The sequence below is a fragment of the Dictyostelium discoideum genome, assembly GCF_000004695.1.
Source record: "Dictyostelium discoideum AX4 chromosome 3 chromosome, whole genome shotgun sequence".
Lineage (NCBI taxonomy): Eukaryota > Evosea > Eumycetozoa > Dictyosteliales > Dictyosteliaceae > Dictyostelium > Dictyostelium discoideum.
Window position 1 is genome coordinate 3,740,381 of NC_007089.4, and position 24,904 is coordinate 3,765,284.

At 21.5% G+C, this 24,904-nt stretch overlaps 9 protein-coding genes across 9 annotated transcripts; all 9 read right to left on the minus strand.

Moving 5' to 3' along the window:
- Positions 1-382: 382 nt before the first annotated feature.
- Positions 383-3,301, minus strand: DDB_G0280785 (SAP DNA-binding domain-containing protein; the record flags this gene model as incomplete). Its single annotated transcript, XM_635935.1, has 1 exon — positions 383-3,301. The coding sequence occupies one exon, from the start codon at positions 3,299-3,301 to the stop codon at positions 383-385; it is 2,919 nt and encodes a 972-aa protein (XP_641027.1).
- Positions 3,302-3,697: 396 nt separating this feature from the next.
- Positions 3,698-6,508, minus strand: DDB_G0280787 (SAP DNA-binding domain-containing protein; the record flags this gene model as incomplete). The annotated part of the gene is made up of 1 exon (XM_635936.1): positions 3,698-6,508. The coding sequence occupies one exon, from the start codon at positions 6,506-6,508 to the stop codon at positions 3,698-3,700; it is 2,811 nt and encodes a 936-aa protein (XP_641028.1).
- Positions 6,509-7,249: 741 nt separating this feature from the next.
- On the minus strand, positions 7,250-10,201 carry DDB_G0280809 (SAP DNA-binding domain-containing protein; the record flags this gene model as incomplete). Its single annotated transcript, XM_635937.1, has 3 exons — positions 7,250-7,962; positions 8,011-8,658; positions 8,701-10,201. 3 exons carry the CDS (start codon positions 10,199-10,201, stop codon positions 7,250-7,252), a joined length of 2,862 nt encoding a protein of 953 aa, XP_641029.1.
- A 1,166-nt stretch (positions 10,202-11,367) lies between these two features.
- Positions 11,368-14,040, minus strand: DDB_G0280811 (hypothetical protein; the record flags this gene model as incomplete). Its single annotated transcript, XM_635938.2, has 1 exon — positions 11,368-14,040. One exon carries the CDS (start codon positions 14,038-14,040, stop codon positions 11,368-11,370), a length of 2,673 nt encoding a protein of 890 aa, XP_641030.2.
- A 403-nt stretch (positions 14,041-14,443) lies between these two features.
- DDB_G0280789 (hypothetical protein) lies at positions 14,444-14,946 on the minus strand (the record flags this gene model as incomplete). Its single annotated transcript, XM_635939.1, has 2 exons — positions 14,444-14,722; positions 14,944-14,946. The coding sequence occupies 2 exons, from the start codon at positions 14,944-14,946 to the stop codon at positions 14,444-14,446; spliced, it is 282 nt and encodes a 93-aa protein (XP_641031.1).
- Positions 14,947-15,096: 150 nt separating this feature from the next.
- DDB_G0280791 (hypothetical protein) lies at positions 15,097-15,636 on the minus strand (the record flags this gene model as incomplete). Its single annotated transcript, XM_635940.1, has 1 exon — positions 15,097-15,636. One exon carries the CDS (start codon positions 15,634-15,636, stop codon positions 15,097-15,099), a length of 540 nt encoding a protein of 179 aa, XP_641032.1.
- A 302-nt stretch (positions 15,637-15,938) lies between these two features.
- Positions 15,939-16,871, minus strand: DDB_G0280793 (hypothetical protein; the record flags this gene model as incomplete). The annotated part of the gene is made up of 1 exon (XM_635941.1): positions 15,939-16,871. The coding sequence occupies one exon, from the start codon at positions 16,869-16,871 to the stop codon at positions 15,939-15,941; it is 933 nt and encodes a 310-aa protein (XP_641033.1).
- A 225-nt stretch (positions 16,872-17,096) lies between these two features.
- On the minus strand, positions 17,097-19,472 carry DDB_G0280795 (hypothetical protein; the record flags this gene model as incomplete). Its single annotated transcript, XM_635942.1, has 5 exons — positions 17,097-17,456; positions 17,559-18,135; positions 18,213-18,364; positions 18,485-19,231; positions 19,317-19,472. The coding sequence occupies 5 exons, from the start codon at positions 19,470-19,472 to the stop codon at positions 17,097-17,099; spliced, it is 1,992 nt and encodes a 663-aa protein (XP_641034.1).
- Positions 19,473-19,936: 464 nt separating this feature from the next.
- DDB_G0280797 (hypothetical protein) lies at positions 19,937-24,508 on the minus strand (the record flags this gene model as incomplete). The annotated part of the gene is made up of 4 exons (XM_635943.1): positions 19,937-22,790; positions 22,882-23,370; positions 23,496-24,203; positions 24,276-24,508. The coding sequence occupies 4 exons, from the start codon at positions 24,506-24,508 to the stop codon at positions 19,937-19,939; spliced, it is 4,284 nt and encodes a 1,427-aa protein (XP_641035.1).
- Between the last annotated feature and the right edge of the window lie 396 nt (positions 24,509-24,904).

Consider the following 24,904-nt stretch of genomic DNA (forward strand, 5'->3'; position numbering starts at 1 on the left):
AAATTGAAAAATAAATAAATAAATAAAGATTAATTATACAAACAATAAACATACCATTTAAAATCATTCCGAATTAACAACAATTCGATTTTAAAAGAAAATATTAAAAAAAAAAAAAAAAAAAAAATATATATATCCTTTTTAAATAGATTTTCAAAGGTTATTGTTGTAGGGAATTTTTTTTGAAATTTCGCTTTCTAAACGGCAGTGAATTTTTACACTAAAATACACTGTTTATACATAGTGTAAAAATTCACTAAAATTTTTTTTTTTTTTTTTATAAATTAAAAACAATTTATTTAATCAAAATAATAAAAAAACTAATTTTAAACAATTATTTGTTGTTTAAGAATTAAATAACAATTTAAATTGTATTCTTTTGTTATTTTAATTTTAATATTTTCATTTTTAAAGAATTTTTATCTTTTGCAGAGAAATCAATAAAATCTATTAATAGATTTGATAGTTCAAAATTTAATGAATTTATTGATTTGACAACTATATCATTTAATAATTTTGAATTAAATAATGACGATTGATTTGATTTAGTTTGAATTTTTAATAAATATTTACTGTTTTGATCGGATGATATTATGTTTTTAAATATTTGAGTGTAGCCTTTTTTAGATGCAATACAGAGACAATTATAAAGATAATTGATTGTATTATCATTTATATTTGCAATAAAATAATTGATAAATAATTCAAGGTAATAACTTGATGATATACCATATATACAATATTCATTTGTAAAAATTGAAAAATAATCAGGATTAAATAAAACCTCTGGTAATTTATCAAAAAGATAAATAATATCATCAACTCTATCTAAATTGTAAAGACAAACTAATAACATTCTGATTGAAATTGTAAAATTGAATGATTCTGTTTTACCAATAGTTAAACATCCAACATCTTTACTCTTTTTAGGTGATAAAAGATTTGCTGTGGTTGTTGTTGTTGTTGTTGTTTTTGTTGTTGTTGTTGTTGTTGTTGTTGTTGTTGTGGCTGTCAATGTGGTTGTGAGTTCAATTTTACTATTAATTTCTTCAAAGCTTTTATTATCAGTTTTTAAATTAATTACTTTTAACTTTGTTTCAATTGATTCTTTTGAAATATTATTAAATAAAAACTTGATAAAAGTTAACATTTTACTTGTATATGGATTAAAACTAGATTCAAAAATTTCCAAACTCAATGGATGTTTTAATTGTGCATTTGATAAAAAGTTAATAATTGAATTTTCTTTGTTGTCTTTTATATTCGAATCAACTAGCCCTTCAGAAACAATATCAAAATAACCATCAAAACCAATTGAATATACTGATGGTTTTAAAATTGCTATATTTAATCGATCTAAAAAATTTTGATCAAACCAACGATAAAAATCTAATTTGCATCTTTTCCCAATACTATCCATTAAATATTCATAATGTTCAATAAGTTCTAATTGAATTTGTTTCCAAATTTCATTTTGATCTTTAAAAAATAAACATTCATCCCTGTAATTTTGAAAATAAAAGTCTAATATTTCTTTTTTATCGATAAGATGACAATAATCGCCTATTAATTTACCAATGCTTGGATATTTAGTTATTTTTTGTGTTTGATTAAGTTGTAATTGCTTTATTTTTTTTAAAAAATAATCTATTAACTCTATATCATTACTTGAAAATACTGCTTTAAAAAATATATAATGATCATATTCTTCAAAAGTTTTCACATATTTATTATCTAAAACATTTAATATTAATTCGAATTTTTCATTTTTTTCAATGTTTATATCTTTTAATATGCTTTGAAAAAATAATTGATGATCAAAACTTCTACCATTCCATTTATTGACAACACGCTCATACATTTTATCTACACTTTCTTTTTTAAAATTTAAATAATAGAGTAATGGTTTTCTAAAAAGCCTTTCATTTGCTGAATATACTGAGCAATAGAAAAATAAACAAATTGATTTATAAAATTTTTTAATAATATCTTTTAAATTAATATTATTACTTGCTGTAGATGTTGTTATTGTTAAATTGGTTGTTGGGGTTAAGGTTAAGGTTAAGGTTGAGGTTGAGGTTGAGGTTGAGGTTGAGGTTGAGGTTGGAGTGGTATGATTTAATAAATTTTTAATTGTTGAATTTAATTGATCATTTGTAAATTGTGATGTTTGTATTTCATTTAATTCTAATATTTTTTGATTTAATTTTTCATAATACTTTTTATTATTAGGGTGTATTTTGATTTTTTCTTTTTGTTCTTGTTGTTCCATTCGTTCTTGTAAGTTTGTTGATTCTATTAATCTTTTATATGATTTTATTAGTTTTTTAAATTTATTATCGAATGAAAGAAATGCTGATAAATCGGTGCTAATGAATGGCAATAATTTATGTGATGTTGGAATACTATTAATTGATTTTAAGTAATTGTAAATTTTTAATTTATCATATGTAGTATTACCAAAGACCGATGGTTTAACATGAATTTTTATAGCTTTTTTAATAACTTCTGAATCGATTTTAAAAAATTTGATAAATTGATCTAGTGCTGTAAAATTTACATTTTCAATCATTCTTTGAATCCATTTATCAATATCTTCATCGAATTGAATAGTTGAAGATAGTTGTATTGGTAGTGAAGTTGAGGTTGATGAATATCTTGAAAATAATAAATTATAAAATGATCTTGTTTTCTCATCATTTTTTTTAAATTTATTAATAATATTGGTAATATTGTATTTATTTCTTATTATTTGATTATTATTATTACTTTTAATATTATCTATAATTATTTCCATTGAATTACTTTTGCCATTTAAAAAGACTCCATTACAACCAATTAAATCATAATAACCATATTGTTTATTTTTAAAATTTGAAAATATGTGTTTAAATATTACTATATTTCTAAAAACTTTCCAAAAATAAATTTCAACTGGTTCAACATCTTTAAATGTTAATATATATTGTTTTTCTTGTGGTTGTGGTTGTTGTTGTTCCTCTTCTTTTTTTTCTTCTTGTTGATTGGTTTCATTATTTGTAAGATTGTTTTTTACTTTTTTTGATAAAAAATAACCTTCAATTCTATTATAGACTAATTGTTTTTTACCATTACTTGCTAAACCTAATGATTTTGCAATTATTTGTAATTCTCTGTAATTTGTTGAACCACTGTCAAAATCTTTTTTAAACTTTTTATAAGTTAATAAACCATTATCAATGCCATCACTATCATCATCATCATTATCTTTTTCATGATGTCGATTAATATTTTCGATTTCTTTTCTTTTATTACTTATCATTTTTATAATAAAAATAAAATAAAATTATTAATAGTTTGATTTCGTGATTCAATCAAAAAAAAAAAAAAAAAGCATGGGCTTGTCAAAAAATTTAAATGTTTTTATTTTTTTTTTTTTTGACAACCTTAGACTTTTTTTTTTTTTTCTAAATTTATTTTAATTAATAAAAAACAAATAAATAAATATTAATTTAAATAAATTTAATTATGCAAGATTTTTTATTTTTTTTCATATTGTTTTTTTTTGATGGCTTTTAATAAAAAATCTTTAAAAAATTCTTTCAAAATCTGTTAATTATTTTTTAAACCAAAAAAAAAAAAAAAAAAAAAAAAAAAAAATATCCTTGAATGGAAATTAATTTATTGTTAAAATTTTTTTATTTATTGTATTCTTTTGTTATTTTGATTTTAATATTTTCATTTTTAAAGAATTTTTATCTTTTGCAGAGAAATCAATAAAATCTATTAATAGATTTGATAATTCAAAATTTGATGAATTTATTGATTTGACAACTATATCATTTAATAATTTTGAATCAAATAATGATGATTGATTTGATTTAGTTTGAATTTTTAATAAATATTTACTGTTTTGATCGGATGATATTATGTTTTTAAATATTTGAGTGTAGCCTTTTTTAGATGCAATACAGAGACAATTATAAAGATAATTGATTGTATTATTATTTAGATTTTCAATAAAATAATTGATAAATAATTCAAGGTAATAACTTGACGATATACCATATATACAATATTCATTTGTAAAAATTGAAAAATAATCAGGATTAAATAAAACCTCTGGTAATTTATCAAAAAGATAAATAATATCATCAACTCTATCTAAATTGTAAAGACAAACTAATAACATTCTGATTGAAATTGTAAAATTGAATGATTCTGTTTTACCAATAGTTAAACATCCAACATCTTTACTCTTTTTAGGTGATAAAAGATTTGCTGTGGTTGTTGTAGTTGTGGCTGTCAATGTAGTTGTGAGTTCAATTTTACTTTTAATTTCTTCAAAGTTTTTATTATCAGTTTTTAAATTAATTACTTTTAACTTTGTTTCAATTGATTCTTTTGAAATATTATTAAATAAAAACTTGATAAAAGTTAACATTTTGCCTTTATATGGATTAAAACTAGATTCAAAAAATTTCAAATCCAATGGATGTTTTAATTGTGCATTTGATAAAAAGTTAATAATTGAATTTTCTTTGTTATCTTTTATATTCAAATCAACTAGCCCTTCAAAAACAATATCAAAATAACCATCAAAACCAATTGAATATACCGATGGTTTTAAAATTGCTCTATTTAATCGATCTAAAAAATTTTGATCAAACCAAGGAGTAAAATCTAATTTGCATCTTTTCCCAATACTATCCATTAAATATTCATAATGTTCAATAAGTTCTAATTGAATTTGTTTCCAAATTTCATTTTGATCATCAAATAATAAAGATTCGTCTCTGTAATTTTGAAAATAAAAGTCTAATATTTCTTTTTTATCGATAAGATTACAATAATTGCCTATTAATTTACCAATGTTAGGATATCTAGTTATTTTTTGTATTTTATTAGGTTGTTGCATTAATATTTTTAAAAAATAATCTATTAGCTCTATATCATTACTTGAAAATACTGCTTTAAAAAATATATAATGATCATATTCTTTAAAAGTTTTCACATATTTATTATCTAAAACATTTGATATTAATTCGAATTTTTCATTTTTTTCAATGTTTATATCTTTTAATATGCTTTGAAAAAATAATTGATGATCAAAACTTCTACCATTCCATTTATTGACAACACGCTCATACATTTTATCTACACTTTCTTTTTTAAAATTTAAATAATAGAGTAATGGTTTTCTAAAAAACATTTCAGTTGCAGAATTGACTGTGCAATAGAAAAATAAACAAATTGATTTATAATATTTTTTAATAATTTCTTTTAAATTAATATTATTACTTGCTGTAGATGTTATTGTTAAATTGGGTGTTGAGGTTGAGGTTGAGGTTGGAGTGGTATGATTTAATAGATTTTTAATTGTTGAATTTAATTGATCATTTGTAAATTGTGATGTTTGTATTTCATTTAATTCTAAAATTATTTGATTTAATTTTTCATAATACTTTATATTACTAGGATGTATTTTGATTTTTTCTTTTTGTTTTTGTTGTTCCATTCGTTCTTGTAAGTTTGTTGATTCTATTAATCTTTTATATGATTTTATTAGTTTTTTAAATTTATTATCGAATGAAAGAAATTTTGATAAATCGGTGCTAATGAATGGCAATAATGTATGTGATGTTGGAAGACTATTAATTGATTTTAAGTAATTGTAAATTTTTAATTTATCATATGTAGTATTACCAAAAACCGATGGGTCAATATGAATTTTCATAACTTTTTTAATAACTTCTGAATCGATTTTAAAAAATTTAATAAATTGATCTAGTGCTGTAAAATTTACATGTCCAATCATTGCCTGAATCCATTTATCAATATTTTCATCGAATTGAATAGTTGAAGAAGTTGATGTTGATGAATATCTTGAAAATAATAAATTATAAAATGATTTTGTTTTTTCATCATTTTTTTTAAATTTATGAATAATATTGGCAATATTGATTTTATTTCTTATTATTTGATGATTATTATTACTTTTAATATTATCTATAATTATTTCCATTGAATTACTTGTGTCATTTAAATAGGAACGATCACAACCTATTAAATCATAATAACCATATTGTTTATTTTTAAAATTTGAAAATATGTGTTTAAATATTACTATATTTCTAAAAACTTTCCAAAAATAATTTTCAACTGGTTCAACATCTTTAAATGTTAATATATATTGTTTTTCTTGTGGTTGTGGTTGTTGTTGTTCCTCTTCTTTTTTTTCTTCTTGTTGATTGGTTTCATTATTTGTAAGATTGTTTTTTACTTTTTTTGATAAAAAATAACCTTCAATTCTATTATAGACTAATTGTTTTTTACCATTACTTGCTAAACCTAATGATTTTGCAATTATTTGTAATTCTCTGTAATTTGTTGAACCACTGTCAAAATCTTTTTTAAACTTTTTATAAGTTAATAAACCATTATCAATGCCATCACTATCATCATCATCATTGTCTTTTTCATGATGTCCATCAATAGTATCGATTTCTTTTCTTTTATTACTTATCATTTTTATAATAAAAATAAAATAAAATTATTAATTGTTTGATTGATTTTGTAATTTTGAAAAAAAAAAAAAAAAAAAAAAAAAAGTGCGTATCAAATTCGGCAAACCTGTTTTTTTACGTTAGTTTTTTAAGCAAAATTTTTATTATTTTTTTTTAAAACATTTAATTTTAATTTTAATTTTTTTTTTTTTTTCTTTTGTCAGGTGCAACTATTCATTTTTTTTAAAAAAAAAATTGCTATGAGATGATCAGAGATTATCAGAAAGGATCAGAAAGGATTAGAAAGGATCAGAAAATTTTTTTTTTATATTGCAACTTATAATTATTTATTTATTATTTATTTATTTTTTTTTTTTTTATTTTTTTTTTTATTTTAAATTTTTTTTTAATGTTTTTTTTATAAAATATTCAAAATCTGTTAATTATTTTTTTTCTTTCAATCGAATTGGACTCAAAAAAAAAAAAAAAATTCAAAAAATAGAATGATTAACTGATTTTTTCATTTTTTTTTTTTTTTTTTCTGAATTTCGTTAATGAGCTCTATTTATATTTTTTTTTTTATTGGTTTTTTTTGATTTCTTTTTATAAAAAATCTATAAAAAATTCTTTCAAAATCTGTTAATTATTTTTTTTTAACAACAATTCGATTTTAAAAAAAAAAAAAAAAAAAAAAAAAAAAAAAATTAAAAAAAAACTTTGAATGGAAATTAATTTATTATTAAATTTTTTATTGTATTCTTTTGTTATTTTGATTTTATTATTTTCATTTTTAAAGTATTTTTATCTTTTTCTGAGAAATCAATAAAATCTATTAATAGATTTGATAATTCAAAATTTAATGAATTTATTGATTTGACAACTATATCATTTAATAATTTTGAACTAAATAATGATGATTGATTTGATTTAGTTCGAATTTTTAATAAATATTTACTATTATGATCGGATGATATTATGTTTTTAAATATTTGAGTGTAACCTTTTTTAGAAGCAATACAAAGACAATTATAAAGATAATTGATTGTATTATTATTTAGATTTTCAATAAAATAATTGATAAATAATTCAAGGTAATAACTTGACGATATACCATACAAACAATGTTCTTTTGTAAAAATTGAAAAATAATCAGGATTAAATAAAACTTCTGGTAATTTATCAAAAAGATAAATAATATCATCAACTCTATCTAGTCTGTAAAGACAAACTAATAATATTCTAATTGAAACTGTAAAATTGAATGATTCTGTTTGGCCAATAATGAAAAATCCAACATCTTCACCTTTTTTAGCTGATAAAAGATTTGTTGCGGTTGCTGTTGTTCCTGTTGTGGTTGTTGTTGTGGTAGTTGTTGTGGTTGTCAATGTGGTGGTGAGTACAATTTCACTATTAATTTCTTCAAAGTTTTTATTATCAGTTTTTAAATTAATTACTTTTAACTTTGTTTCAATAGATTCTTTTGAAATATTATTAAATAAAAACTTGATAAAAGTTAACATTTTACTTTTATATCGATTAAAACTAGATTCTAAAATTGGAGAAACATATAATGGATGTTTTAATTGTGCATTTGATAAAAAGTGAATAATTGAATTTTCTTTGGAGTCTTCCGTATTCGAATCAATTAGCCCTTTGAAAATAAAATTAAAATTAAAATTAATAGTGCCACGAAAATCAAAATAGTATAAGAGTGGTTTTGCAATTGTTCTATTTAATCGATCTAAAAATTTTGAACTATCAAACCAACGGAAAATATCAAAATTGCATCTGTTTCCAATACTACCCGTTAAATATTCATAATGTTCAATAAGTCCTAATTGAATTCGTTTCCAAGTTTGATTTTGATCATTAAATAATAAACATTCATCTCTGTAATTTTGAAAATAAAAGTCTAATATTTCTTTTTTATCGATAAAATGACAATAATCGCTTATTAAACTACCAATAACTGGGAAGGTAGTTGTTTCTGGTGTTTGATTGAGTTGTTGTTGCTTTAATATTTTTAAAAAATAATCAATTAACTCTATATCATTACTTGAAAATACTGCTTCAAAAAATATATGAAGATCTTTTAATTTAAAAGTTTTCACATATTTATTATTTAAAACATTTGATATTAATTCGAATTTTTCATTTTTTTCAATTTTTATATCTTTAAATATTCTTTGAAAAAATAATTTATGATCAAAATTACTACCATTCCATTTTTTGATAACATGCTCATACATTTTATCTACCCTTTCTTTTTTAAAATATAAATAATAAAGTAATGGTTTTCTAAAAATAGTTTTATTTGCTGAATTAATTGTGAAATAAATAAATAAATAAATTGATTTATAATATTTTTTAATAATTTCTTTTAAATTAATATTATTGTTGTTATTGTTAGTGCTGCTGTAATTACTTTCTGTAGATATTATTGTGAGATTGGTTGTTTTTAATGATGTTGAGGTAGAGGTAGAGGTTGAGGTATATGTAGATGTAGAGGTTGAGGTTGAGGTTGAGGTTGAGGTTGGAGTGGTATGATTTAATAATTTTTTAATTGTTGAATTTAATTGATAATTTGTAAATTGTGATGTTTGTATTTCATTTAATTCTAATATTTTTTGATTTAATTTTTCATAATACTTTTTATTAGGATGTATTTTAATTATTCCTTGTTTTTCTAGTTGTTCTTGTTGTTCTTGTAAGTTTGTTGATTCTATTAATCTTTTATAAGATTTTATAAGTTTTTTAAATTTATTATCGAATGAAAGAAGTGTTGAAAAATTGATGCTAATAGTTGATAATAATGTATGTGATGTTGGAATACTATTAATTGATTTTAAGTAATTGTAAATTTTTAATTTATCATATGTAGTATTACCAAAGAATGATGGATCAATATGAATTTTTATAGCTTTTTTAATAACTTCTGAATCGATTTTAAAAAATTTAATAAATTGATCTAGTGCTGTGTAATTTACATTTTCAATCATTCTTTGAATCCATATATCAATATTTCCATCGAATTGAATAGTTGAAGGTAGTTGTGTTGATGGTGAAGTTGATGTAGATGAATATCTTGAAAATAATAAATTATAAAATGATCTTGTTTTTTCATCGTTTTTTTTAAATTTATTAATAATGTCTATAATATTGCTTTCATTTCTTATTATTTGATGATTATAGCTTTTTATATTATCTATAATTATTTCCATTGAATTACTTTTTCCATTTAAAAGGATTTCATCACAACCTATTAAATCATAATAACTGTATTGTTTACTTTTAAAATTTGAAAATATGTGTTTAAATATTACTATATTTCTAAATATTTTCCAAAAATAAATTTCAACTGGTTCAACATCTTTAAATGTTAATATATATTGTTTTTCTTGTGGTTGTGGTTGTTGTTGTTCTTTTTTTTTTTCTACTTGTCGATTGGTTTCATTATTTGTAAGATTGTTTTTTACTTTTTTTGATAAAAAATAACCTTCAATTCTATTATAGACTAATTGTTTTTTACCATTACTTGCTAAACCTAATGATTTTGCAATTATTTGTAATTCTCTGTAATTTGTTGAACCACTTTCAAAATCTTTTTTAAACTTTTTATATGTTAATAAACCATTATCAATGCCATCACTATCATCATTATTTTTTTCATGATGTTCATTAATAGTATCGATTTCTTTTCTTTTATTACTTATCATTTTTGTTAGAAAAATAAAATAAAATTTTTAATTGTTTGATTGGTTTCAAAATTATGGAAAAAAAAAAAAAAAAAAAAAGAGCCTTGTTGGATATTTTTTTTTTTTTATTTTGGTGTTATGAAAAAGTTAATTAATTTTTGGGCAAGATATTATTTTTTTTTTTTGGTGTTGTGAAAAAATTAATGGTGTTTTTTTTATTTTTTTTTTATTTTGGTGTTATGAAAAAATTAATTGATTTTTGGGCAAGACATTATTTTTTTTTTTTTTTTTTTTTTTTTTGGAGTTATGAAAAAATTAATAGCATTTTTTTTATTTTTTTTTTTTTTATTTTTTTTTTTTTTTTTCTTTTGGTGTTGTGGAAATATTAATTGATTTTCGGGCCAGATATTAATTTTTTTCTAATTTTATTTCAGAAAACACAAATTCAAAATGTAAAAATGTTTTTATTTTTTTTATTTTTTTTTTATTTTTTTTTCTTTTTTATTTTTTAATTTATATTTTTTTTCTACAACATAATGAAAATTGCCAACACAAAATTTTATTTGAAAAATGGCGTGTAATAAAATAATATTGTTGTCCGCATCTAAGATGCAATAAAAGATTTGTTAGCTTGAGAGATTTAAACAACCTTTGTGATAATATACAATTATATATTTGTCTTTTGTGTGAATTTATAAATTATTTTTTAAAATGATATATTGATACATTTTTTCCTTTTTTCTTTTTGTTTTTTATTTTTGAAAGAATTTTTTATAGCTTTTGTAAAAAAAAAAAAAAAAATTTGTTTTGTTTTAATTTTTTATTACTAATAATAAAATTCAAAAATAAAAAATAATCAATTGTGCACTTAGTATTGAATGAACGCTTTTCCAAATCGCAATTATTATTATAGCTTCTTTCTATTGGGAATTGGCGATATTTTTGGTCTGAGCAATTCAGAAGACTTGCCATTAGGATTACATGATTTTGTACTTGGTCCAACATATTCAAAATTATACGAGCATTTAATTTTATTAATAAAATTTAATAAAAAAAAAAAAAAAAAAAAAAAAAAAAAAAAAAAAAAAAAAAAAAATATATATATATACACTGTAAATATATCCTAGATTTTCAAATATTTAAAAATGGAAATCAATTTATTATTAAAATTTTTTATTGTATTCTTGTTATTTTAATTTTAATATTTTCATTTTTAAAGTATTTTGACCGTTTGCTGAGAAATCAATAAAATCTATTAATAGATTTGACAATTCAAAATTTAATGAACTTATTGATTTATCAACTATGTCATTTAATAGTTTTGAATCAAATAATGATGATTGATTTGATTCAGTTTGAATTTTTAATAAATATTTACTGTTTTGATCGGATGATATTATGTTTTTAAATATTTGAGTGTAACCTTTTTCAGATGCAATACAAAGACAATGATAAAGATAATTGGTTGTATCATTTAGATTTGCAATAAAATAATTGATAAATAATTCAAGGTAATAACTTGACGATATACTATATATACAATATTCTTTTGTAAAAATTGAAGAATAATAAGATTTTAAAAAAACTTCTGGTAATTTATCAAAAAGATAAATAATATCATCAACTCTATCTAGTTTGTAAAGACAAACTAATAACGTTGTAATTGAAATTGTAAAATTGAATGATTCTGTTTTACCAATAGTTAAACATCCAACATCTTCACTTTTTTTAGGTGATAAAAGATTTGTTGCGGTTGTCAATGTAGTGGTGAATTCAATTTTACTATATTTTTCTTCAAAGTTTTTATTATCAGTTTTTAAATTAATTACTTTTAACTTTGTTTCGATTGATTCTTTTGAAATATTATTAAATAAAAACTTGATTAAAGTTAACAATTTGGCTGCATATGGACTAAAACTAGATCCTAAAATTTCCAAATCCAATGGTTGTTTAAATTGTGCATTTGATAAAAAGTTAATAATTGAATTTTCTTTGTTGTTATTTATATTCGAATCAATTAACCATTTAAAATCACTACTACTACCACCAAAATCAATAGAATATACCAATGGTTTCATAATTGCTCTATTTAATCGATCTAAGAAATTTAAATTTTTATACCAATAAATAAAATCTAATTTGCATCTGTTTCCAATACTACCCGTTAAATATTCATAATGTTCAATAAGTTCTAATTGAATATATTTGCAATTTTCATTTTGATCATTAAATAATAAACATTCATCTCTGTAATTTTGAAAATAAAAGTCTAATATTTCTTTTTTATCGATAAGATGACAATAATCGCATATTAATTTACCAATGCTTGGATATTTTGTTATTTCTGGTATTTGATTAAGTTGTAATTGTTTTATTTTTTTTAAAAAATAATCTATTAACTCTATATCATTACTTGAAAATACTGCTTTAAAAAATATATAATGATCATATTCCCTAAAAGTTTTCACATATTTATTATCTAAAACATTTAATATTAATTCGAATTTTTCATTTTTTTCAATGTTTATATCTTTTAATATGCTTTGAAAAAATAATTTATGATCGAAACTACTGCCATTCCATTTATTGACAACACGCTCATACATTTTATCTACACTTTCTTTTTTAAATTTTAAATAATAAAATAATCCTTTTCTAAAAACCCCTTTATTTTCAGGTTTAACTGTAAAATAAAAAAATAAATAAATTGATTCATAATATTTTTTAATAATATCTTTTAAATTAATTTTATTGTTGCTGTTGATGTTGTTGTGATTGTGATTGTTATTGTTGTTGTAGTTGCTTTCTGTAGATATTATTGTAAGATTGGTTGTGGTTGTTGTTGTGGTTGTTGTTATTGAAGTTGAGGTTGGAGTGGTATGATTTAATAAATTTTTAATTGTTGAATTTAATTGATCATTTGTAAACTGTGATGTTTGTATTTCATTTAATTCTAATATTTTTTGATTTAATTTTTCATAATACTTTTTATTATTAGGATGTATTTTCAATTTTCCTTGTTTTTCTTGTTGTTCTTGTTGTTCTTGTAAGTTTGTTGATTCTATTAATCTTTTATATGATTTTATAAATTTTTTAAATTTATTATCGAATGAAAGAAATATTTCTAAATCGGTATTAATGAATGGTAGTAATTTATGTGATGTTGGAAGACTATTAATTGATTTTAAGTAATTGTAAATTTTTAATTTACCATATGTAGTATAACCAAAGAATGATGGTTTAATATGAATTTCCATAACTTTTTTAATAGCTTCTGAATCGATTTTAAAAAATTTAATAAATTGATCCAGTGCTGTACAATTTACATTTTTAATCATTCTTTGAATCCATTTATCAATATTTTCATCGAATCGAATAGTTGAAGATAGTTGTATTGGTGAAGTTGATCCTGACGAATATCTTGAAAATAATAAATTATAAAATGATCTTGTTTTTTCATCATTTTTTTTAAATGTATGAATAATGTCTATAATATTGCTTTCATTTCTTATTATTTGATGATTATTATTGCTTTTAATATTATCTATAATTATTTCCATTGAATTAGTTCTGCCATTTAAAAAAAAGATTTCATCACAACCTATTAAATCATAATAACCATATTGTTTACTTTTAAAATTTGAAAATATGTGTTTAAATATAAATATATTTCTAAAAACTTTCCAAAAATAAATTTCAACTGGTTCAACATCTTTAAATGATAATATACATTGTTTTTTTTGTTGTTGTTGTGGTTGTTCTTCTTTTTTTTTTTCTTGTTGATTGCCATTATCATGATTATAGTCTTTTTCATGATGTTCATTAATATTATCGATTTCTTTTCTTTTATTATTTACCATTTTTAAAAGAAAAGAAATTTTAGTTTGATTTTGTTTTAAAAAAAAAGCCTTGTCGAAAGTTATTGTTTTTTTATTGTAAACGGTGCAAATTCGAACTTTCAAAAGTTTTTTCAATTTTTTTTTTTTATTCATTTTTTTTTTTTTTTTCATTTTCTTTTTTTCCCCACCGATAATAATAACGGATAATAACTTTTAATATATTAATTACAACCTTTATACTACAGTTTTTTTTTTTGTCTACTAAAATCATTGATGATTTTAAAACAATAGCTTTCAACTATTGTAAAGGGTGTGACCCTCCAGTCTCGGGTGATCATGATATCGAAAAAAAAAAAAATTCATTACAATCTTTTGTGTAAACTCTCATCTTAAAGCGAACAAACAAACCACAAGTTTATAAAGTTTAAATAAAATTGGAAATAGTATTTGTAGTGGTGTTGAATAGAGAAAACAGTAGAAAAGCTAATTCGCATCTTTTTCCAATACTACCCATTAAATATTCATAATGTTTAATAAGTCCTAATTGAATATTTTTCCAATTTTGATTTTGATCATTAAATAATAAACATTCATCTCTGTAATTTTGAAAATAAAAGTCTAATATTTCTTTTTTATCAACAAGACGACAATAATCTCCTATTATTTTTAGTCTTTGATTATTAAGTTGTTGTTGTTGTAATTGCTTTATTTTTTTAAAAAAACAATCAAATAAATCTACATCATTACTTGAAAATATAAAAAATATATATAAAAATATATAAAAAAAAATGATTATCACTAACTTGCAATGGTTTCCATTTGATTTTATCAAAACAATTTGATATTATTCTAATCTCTCATTTTTTTCAATGTTTATATCTTTTAATATGCCTTGAAAAAATGATTGATGATCAAAATAAATACCATTCCATTTATTGATAACACCTTGATACATTTTATCTACCCTTTCTTTTCTAAAATAAATAATAGTATATTGGCTTTCTAATATATCTTTTATATAATTGAACTGTGCAATTAAAAAATAAACAAATTGATTTAATATATTTTTTAATAATATTAATTTTGTTGTTGTTTTCTTCTGTAGTTATTGCCGTTGAAGTCGAGGTTGAGTTTGGGGTTGAGGTTGAAGTTGTAGTGGTAAGTTATATAATAAATTTTAATTGTTGAATTTAATTGATCATTTGTAAATTGTGATGTTTGTATTTCATTTAATTCTAAAATTATTTGATTTAATTTTTCATAATACTTTTTATTATTAGGATGCATTTTTAAATTTTCTTCTTGTTTTTGTTGTTCTTGTTCTTGTAAGTTTGTTGATTCTATTAATCTTTCATATGATTTTATAAGTTTTTTAAATTTATTGTCGAATGAAAGGAATCCTTGTAAATCTGCATTAATGAATGGTAATAATATATGTGATGTTGGAAGACTATTAATTGATTTTAAGTAATTATAAATTTTTAATTTGTCATATTTAGAACTACTATAGAAAAAAGGATTAATATGAGTTTCTATAACTATTTTAATATCTTCTGAATTGATATTAATAAAATTAATAAATTGATCTAGTGCTATGCAATTTACACTTTCAATCATTCTTTTAATCCATATATCAATATTTTCATTGAATCGAATAGTTGAGGATAGTTGTGTTGATGGTGAAGTTGATGTTGATTAATATCTTGAAAATAATAAATTATAAAATGATCTTGTTTTTTCATCATTTTTTTTAAATTTAATAAAAATGTTGATAATATTTCTTTCATTTCTTATTATTTGATGATTATTATTACTTTTAATATTATCTATAATTATTTCAAATTACAAAAAAAAAAAAAAAAAAAAAAAAATAATAAAAAAATAAAATAAAATAAATAAAAGACAATTTTATTATTATTTTAATTATTATTATTATTATTATTATGTTGTTGTGATAACATTAAAGCATCACCAATCTCCATTAATTTTTCACCAGTTTGTTTGTATTGTAGTCTAAATTTTTCTAATTTAGTTTTATCCATTTTGATACCAAATGAGATTTGTTTTGAAATTTTATCCAAACCATCCTTAATTGCATCCAATCCAGAGTATAGTACATCCTCACTAAATCCAATTGGAATTGGTTTGTTTGGATTATATAGTTTACCATTTGAAGAAACCATTAAACCATTTACACCATTGTTATTATTATTATTATTATTATCATTATTATTATTATTGTTGTTGTTTGTAGTAATATGATTCCCATTAATAGTACCATTTGAAAGTGTGGGTATTGGAAATACTGAAGCAATATTTATAATGTTTGAAGTTGTAAATTGATTATATCTTTCCTTTAAATTGTTTTTCTTAAATTCGTCAAATTGTTTGATTGTATTTAATTGCTCCTTAAAACGTTCTTCATCAGGCATTTCTATTATACCCAATGGTTGAGGTAATGATTGTAAATAACTTTTTATTCTATTTAATTCTTCTGGTGGTATAATTTGATTTAATTGTTGAATAATAACTGATTCTTTTTGAATATGCTGTTGTTGCTGTTGTTGTTGCTGTTGTTGATAATTTTGTGGTTGTTGAAAACTCTTTATTGATTTTTGAATATACATATACAATACTAAAGATGGTGATTTAAATAAATTTTGATAAATTGATTTGAAATTTGAAATTATTGTACCTTGATCCAATTTGAATAGATACAAATTCGCTTGTGTTGAAGCACCAATTGAGGTTATTAATTTACAAGTTGAAAATTTACAATTGGGAAGTGAAGAAAGAATTGAACAAATATCCAATACCTGTTTCAATTGAATTGGTGTAAAACTTATTAACATTATTTGATAAAATCTCTAAACCATATGAAGCTATTAAACTTTTTTCACCAAACAAATTGATTAAATCTTTATTTTCGCTAATGGAACTCAATATTAAAATAATCATTTGATTTAATAATTGAATGATTTCATTTGATTCAATAATTTTAATTTTACTTAATAATAATAATAAATTCTCCTGTATAATAAATAAATAAATATTAGTATAATTATTAATAATAATAATTAATATGATAAACAAAGAGAAATTACCATTAAATTTGGAGTTGAAAAAATATTTGGTTGATTTAATTTCGAAATTAAAAATGGTATTACTTTTGATTGTATATTTTGGTTTAAATTTTTTGATAGTTGATTAATATCTATATCATCAATTATTGTAAAAAAGATACCAATTGAAATGGGTATTGATGTAATAATATCTTGATTACCAATTAATGAATCCTTTTCTAAAATATCTAAAACTAAAAGATGAAAAACTATTTCCTTTTGATTTGAATCTAAAATTTTAAATACTCTTTTCAATAAAATTGTTAATGAATTTAAAAAATCTGTTATTTCATATCTATTATTAAATTTTAATATCTAAAAAAAAGAAAATAAAAAAAAAATAAATAAAAAAAAAATTAATATTATTGGTTATTATTTATTATTTATTATCTATTATTTATTTATTATTATACAAACAGTTTTAATAATTAAAGCTATATTCCAATTTTGAAAATATTCTGAAGAGTAAGAAATAATTTGAAACCAAATATCGATTAAAAAATTTTGAGTGATAGGATTTGAATAATAAATTGAAGAGATTAATAAATTATAAAATTCTGTGGATTGAGTGATTGTTGATTTTATTATTAAATTATGAAATGAATCTAAAACATTTTGATGAAACCAACTTGATTGATAAATCTCTGTTATTAAATTAGTGAAACAATTTATGCTAAACCTAAATAACTCTATCAATATTGATTCACTATAATTCAAACTAGGAAGATTTTCAAAAACCAATAATACTAATTTAAATTCACCAAATAACTGTTGATTTTTATTATTATTATTATTATTATTATTATTACTAAGACTATTATTATTATTAACTGAATTTGACAATATAACCCCAATAATTCTATCAAACCATCTTTGATCGTTAATATCAATTCGAAATAATTGTTCCAACATACAAACTATAAATTGTTTTGAATCTTCAATAATTAAATCTATATTTTCTTGATTTGGTATTGACCTATTTGGAGGTAACTCTCTTTATAATAAATCAATGTTAGTACCAGTAGTGATAATAATAACAATAATCACCATCATCATATAAAAAATACATACATCAATAAATCAATAATTGTTTGGATTGTTAGCAATAATAAATCTGAATCAAAATGATCTATAAACTTTTCAAAAAAGAAAAGAAACGCTTTTATATAATATCTAAATAATTTACCACCCCTACTATTTTTTGGTTCTGAATTAAATTCATCCTATATATATATATATTAATAAATATGATCATTAGTACGACTTGTATTGATATATATATTATTTTATAAAAATAATAATAATACTTTTTTAAAAAATTGAATATGATCTTTAAAATTAACTAAAATAGCTTGTAAAGTTTTCTCGAGTGGACTTTTAAAATTGATAAAGTTATGAATTTGAGGATATTCATTGATTATATGCCTAAATGTTAGATTGACATTTAAAAGAGCTGCAACCTTTTGATCTATACCACTTTCATATATTTTAATTAATTCATCACAAACTATTGCCATACTATTTATATTTTCACCTAAAATAAAACTAAAGAATGATTTATCATCATTTTTAATTAAATCACAAAAACTTTGAAATGGTAAACCTAATTTCTTATTTAACTCTTCAATTTGTATTGACCAATTTTGTAGCTGCTGTTGTATTTGTTTTTGAGTTTGTGTTTGTGTTTGAGTTTGTGTTTGTGTTTGAATTTGAGTTTGATTTTGTGTTGTCGTAATTAAATTTGAAATTAAATCTTTTACTTGTTTAATTTTTTTTTGTATAGACATTAATTGTATGGAAATTTGAATGAATGTTGGTATTACTTCAATTGATAAACAATCCATTGACGATATGAAACAATTTTCAACTAGAGAATTATGTAGTGTTATCAATGAGAACATTTTAGGTCTACTTGCTCCTAAATTCAATAAATCATCTAATGATTTATTTAAAAATTCTATATATTCATCCAATATTCCACTCTCTACAACTTTTTTAAATAGTAAATTTGATTTACCATTTTCAAAAAATGTTGCTATAGTCTTCCAACATAATCCACTCTCTGGGAATGTATATAATTTAATTCCATTCTTTTTTTTTTTTTTTTTTTTTTTTTTTTTTTTTACAGCTAATTAGTTTATATTATTAATATTAATAATAATAATAAATACTTACTTTAACTATCTTTATTATTTTATTAATATTCGAATTAAATAATTCTAAATTAAATTGTTTTGGATCTGCTAAAATTTTTAAACAGGCTGTTTTTTTTTCAGTATTTGATGTTGGGTCCAATAATAAAAATTCTATAGCATTGTTTAAATCGCCCATAATGTTCTACTACTAAATAATTATCTATTTGTAAGCATAAATAAGAAAGATCGTCAAAAAATAATAAAAAAAATTATAAAAAATAAAAAAAAAATAAAAAAAATGAAAAAAAAAAATGAAAAAATGAAAATTAAAAAAAAAAAAAAAAAAAAGGTTTTTTCTTAGAAATTTTAGAAATATAAAGAAAAATCCATGTTTTGAAAAGAAAATTAAAAAAAAATTTTCCTTTTAAAAAAATAAATAAATTAAAACAAAGAATTAAATTTAAAAAATAATAATAATAGTTTATAAATAATTTTTAACTATTTTTTTTTTTTTTTTTTTTTTTTTAATTATACTATTTTTATTTATTTATTTTTTTTTTTATTTTTTTTTTATATTATTTATTTATTATTTATTATTTATGAATTAAAAAAAGTAAATATATATGTGATTGAAAGAGAGAGATTATGATAATTGAAATTTTATTTTTTTCCACCTTTTTTCTTGACATTAGTGAAAGAGGTTGGTCTTGCACCTTTACGTTTATTAAGAGCCTTTGGATCCAATTTGATATAAGAATATGGTTCGAATTTTTGATCTCTCTTACGATTATCACCTTTGGTTTTAGCTACAGTTTTAGTACTCTTATTGTCACGATCTTGATAATTTACTAAATGATCAACACCTCTAACTCTGTTATAACGAAGGGTAGCAGTTTCAATACGACCTTCATTTTTATTATTATTATTAGTAGTACGAGTTGATTTAACTGATTTAGCGCCACCCATGACTGATTTAGCACCACCACCACCACCACGAACAGATTTAGCATTTGTTCTTCTTGTGAAATTTGATTTAAGATCATCATTATAACGTGAAAGATTTTCATCGATATCATCATCTGAATAATCTGAATTATCATGATTATCTTGTTTGAATTTATTTTTGAGACCTTTTGCTTTAGTGACATGATAACCTGCTTTTCTTTCATAGGCTTCTTCATTCTCTTCGAAAACTTGATCGAGGAAGGATTTCTTTCTCTCTCTCTTTCTCTTTTGACCTTCATCTTCAGAATCTGATGATTCAATAATCATACGACCATCTTCATCAAGTTGGAATGGATTTTGAAGTTTACCACCATTCTTTGCGGCTTTAGCAAACATTTGTTTTGCAACGATATCAGCGGCTGCTTTTGCTGACAAATGACTAAATGCATTTCTATCCAAGAAATCAATTGGATCTTCACCCTCTTTGATGAGGAAATTATCTTTAGTATCTTTTTTAGTTTTCTTTGGTTTAACATTGAAAAGGAATTCCTCAATATCAGCATCATCTTCACTATGATCCCTATCACTATGCTCTTCATCTGATGCTAACATTTGTTCATCATCATCATCACCACCACCACCAGAAGTATTCTTTGATTTTTTATTCTTTTTACTTTTTTGTGATTTACTATCATCACCATTTTCATCCATATTTTCATTTGAATCAACACCACCGCCATTTCTAGATAATTCTTTAGCTTTTTCTTTCTTTTCATTCTTTTTACGAATGTTTGTAACTACTTTTTTGAAATCTTCAGGTACTAATTGATAAATTTGATCGAAACCAAATCTTTTAATTAAACGTTCTAAAAGGATTTGAACGATAGTTCTAAAGTAATTCTTATCGATACCACCCCATTTTGCTAAACCATTGACGAGTACTTCCAATTGAGATTCGATTGATTTTGTGTCTTTAAAAGTTGCAATTACAACACGAACTAAACCAAACACTGCTTTTACAATCTCTCTATGTGGTGATGCTAATAACACAAGTACAGTTGTAACCAATTGACCGACAAACTCTTCATTGATATCACGATAGAATTCATGAATGACTCTAGCGATTGAAACAATTGATGCTGATACCATATGTGGAGTAATCGATGCTAAACCTGCCATCATCAATTGTAAATATTCATGAATTGCTTCGTTATGAGCGATGGTGATTGTATCCTCCATTGATACACCTTTCTTTGGTTTCACTAATTTTGCAGAGATTAAACACATAACTTTACCAATTTCAATGATTAATTCATTTGCAATCTCTCTACATTTAACATTAGTTTCTTTTGTACATAAAATAATCTCTGGAATTAATGACGGTATAAATTTAGTTTTTAATTGTACCCAACCAATATTAACTTTAACTTTTGGTTTATTATCTGTACTTGTAGTTGTAGTAGTAGTTGTTGTTGTAGTAGTTGTAGTAGTTGTAGTAGTATTTTCTAATTGTTTTTCATTTTCATTAATAGCAACTAATTCTAATTCTTCTTCAGTTAATAAATGTTTATTATATGAAGATTTAGTTAAGGAGATAATAATTTCTCTTAAACATTTTAAACGAGTTTTCTTAATTGTTGATGGTGATTGCATTAAATTACTAACTAATAATGCTTTAATCTTTGTTAAATTTTGAAGAATAAAACTTTCATGATATTCACAAATCTTTACTAAAATCTTATAAGATCTCTTTTGTAAACCTGGATCAGAACATTTCAATTGTGGTTTAATAATTTTATATAAAACTTTAATATTCTCTTCATCTAAATGTTTAACGAAACCAATTGTTAAATCTGTTAAATAATATTTCTTTGTTTTTTCTTTTGGTGTGGTGGTTGTAGTAGTTGTAGTTGTAGTATCCATTGAATTTTGAGTTGGTTTCTTTTCAATACCTTCTAAAGTTAATGCTTCAACTAATTTTGTAATTAATGAATTAAAAATTGTATTTAAATTTATAGAATCAGTGATTGAAACCAATGCTTCAATTGCATTTAAAATGTAATAACGTTGATCTTGATTTGAAGTTGGGAAAATATTGAAAAGAATTGGTAAATAGTTTTTAGAGAATACTGAAACCGATTTCAATAACTGAGTAGCTCTTTCTTGAGTGACTAAATGATGTTGTTTTCTTAATGGTATGTAAACTGGTGGTTTAGTGATTTGAGTATCCTTTAATTTATTGATCATTTGTGTTAATGCTGCACAAATTACAATACGTAATCCTGGTTCATCGGATAAAGCAACACCCAAATTACGAGCAATCACTCTAAATGAAACGTCTGAATCCAATGGATGATTTAAAAAGCCTGGTAATAAATCCCAAACTTGTGAATATAATATCTCCAAATTCTTTGCTTCAACTAATCTACCATCCATTTCAACTTGTTTACCTCTTTCTTTCATTGCAATTGCCATTGGATAAAAATATTCAATGAAAAATGATAATTGGGTATATTTAATATTATCTCTCATTAAAGGTAATAACCAATTTCTATTAATTTTAATTTTGCTTTATAATTTAAAAAAAAATAATAATAAATTAATATAAATTATTATTATAAATTAATTAAAAATTATTTTTAATATTATTAATAACCTACTCATTTGGATGAGATTCTAAATTTAATGGTAAAATTTTTAAGAAATTCTTTGGACCAATTGAAGATAAAACTTGAATGAAAACTTGACGACAATGAGTTTGGAAATGAAATTCTGGTGAATGATATAATTGATCTAAACCAGCCAATGTATTATTCATAATTGGATAAGCATTTGGTCCTAATTGTTCAAATAATGCACTAATGATCATTAATACTAAATCCCATGATGATTTAAATGTTAATCTTAAACCACTTTCAATGGTTGAAATAATTGATTCCAATGGTGATAATTCTCTATTTGCATTTCCTGAACCTTGTTGGAATGAATAAATACCTTGTTGAATTACTTCCAAATTTATACATTCATAAATTACTGATTTAAATCCATTCATTGTACATTTTGTAATCTCTGCTTTATCAGATCCAAAATTATTCATTAAAATTGAAAAATATTTATGAACATGTTGATTACATAATTTTGGTTCCAATCTATAAAAAAAAAAAAAAAAAAAAAAGGGAGGGGAGGGGAGGGGAGGTGAGGTGAGGTATATATTAGTATATAAATTATTATTATTATTTTTTTTTTTTTTTTTTTTTTTTTTTTTTTAACTTACTTTACAAAATATAAATAAGATTGAGTTAATAATTCAGTATAAGAAACAGTTGATTTATAATCAATACCTGATGGTGGATGTTGAAATAATACTTCAATTAATTGTTGAATATGTGAACCAATTAATGGATTAGTTTTAAAGAATAATGAACCGATTGCTTTATAACAAGCAATGGTTAATGGTGAATTTGAAAGACTTGTTAATTTTATGATATCTTCCAATAGTAATGAGATCAATGATGGTGGTAATAAACATAATGCTTCAGTGACGATATTCAATGCATAGAATGCAGTACCCATAGTTTCATGAGTAACATTTGTAAAGATTTCATGAGAGAATTGGGATGTAACATTTGCCAAATGTTTATGTACGCCACCACCCTTTGCATTGGTTTGAATTGCACCAATACTATTTAAAACCAATATAACTTGTTCTGCGGCTTTTTGACGAATTTTAGATTGTTGATTATTAACTGATAATTTCAAAATGTATGAATAACCTCTTAAATATTCTGGTGTTGACCATTGATTTGATTCTGCCAATACCAATACATATCCCAATATATAAGTACCTGATTTAACTAATGATTGTTCATCATTTGACATTGTTGAATTTAATGTTGTCTCTTGAGTAACATATTTCTCCAATATATTAATCATTTGTAAAATAATATTTACTGATTGATTTTTAATAATTGGAATTGAAACTCTATATAAATCAAAATATATATATTAATATAAATATGTATTTGAAATAATAATAATAATAAAAATTACATACTGTGGTAAAATTAAAGAAAATAATTTTAATAAATCTGGTGTTTGATTTTCTTTATGTTTATTTTCTGTAATAGTTTTTAATATGATTGCAAAGTATGATGTAGCATTGATTGGTGCTTTATTGAATCTAATTAAATCTGTTACTGCTGTCAATACTGCATATAATCTTTTATTGGTTTCGGAACTTGAGTTTTCACGTAAACTTGGAAATAATTCTGAAATTGTTTTTGACATTTTATTTTATTCTATTTTCTCTTATTTATTTTATTAATATAAATAAATAATAAATATAAAAAAATTGAAAAAAAAAAAAAAAATGAAAAAAAACTATTAATTGATTATTATTTGCGAAAAAGAAAGAAAGAAAAAAAAAAAAAAAAAAAAAAAAAAAAAAAGCCTTCGTTTTTTTTTATCGTGCGTAAAAAAAAAAAAAAAGAATTTTATTTTTTTTTAATTTTTTTTATTTTCCCAATTATTTTTTTTTTATGATTTGCTTTTTTTAACTCAGATAAATAATTATTAAAAAAAAAAAAAAAAAAAGTGTGAAGAAAATGAAAATATGAAATAAATCTTTTTTTTTTTTTTTTTTTTTATTTAAATGAGATTGTTTCTAATTTAGGAATTTATTTA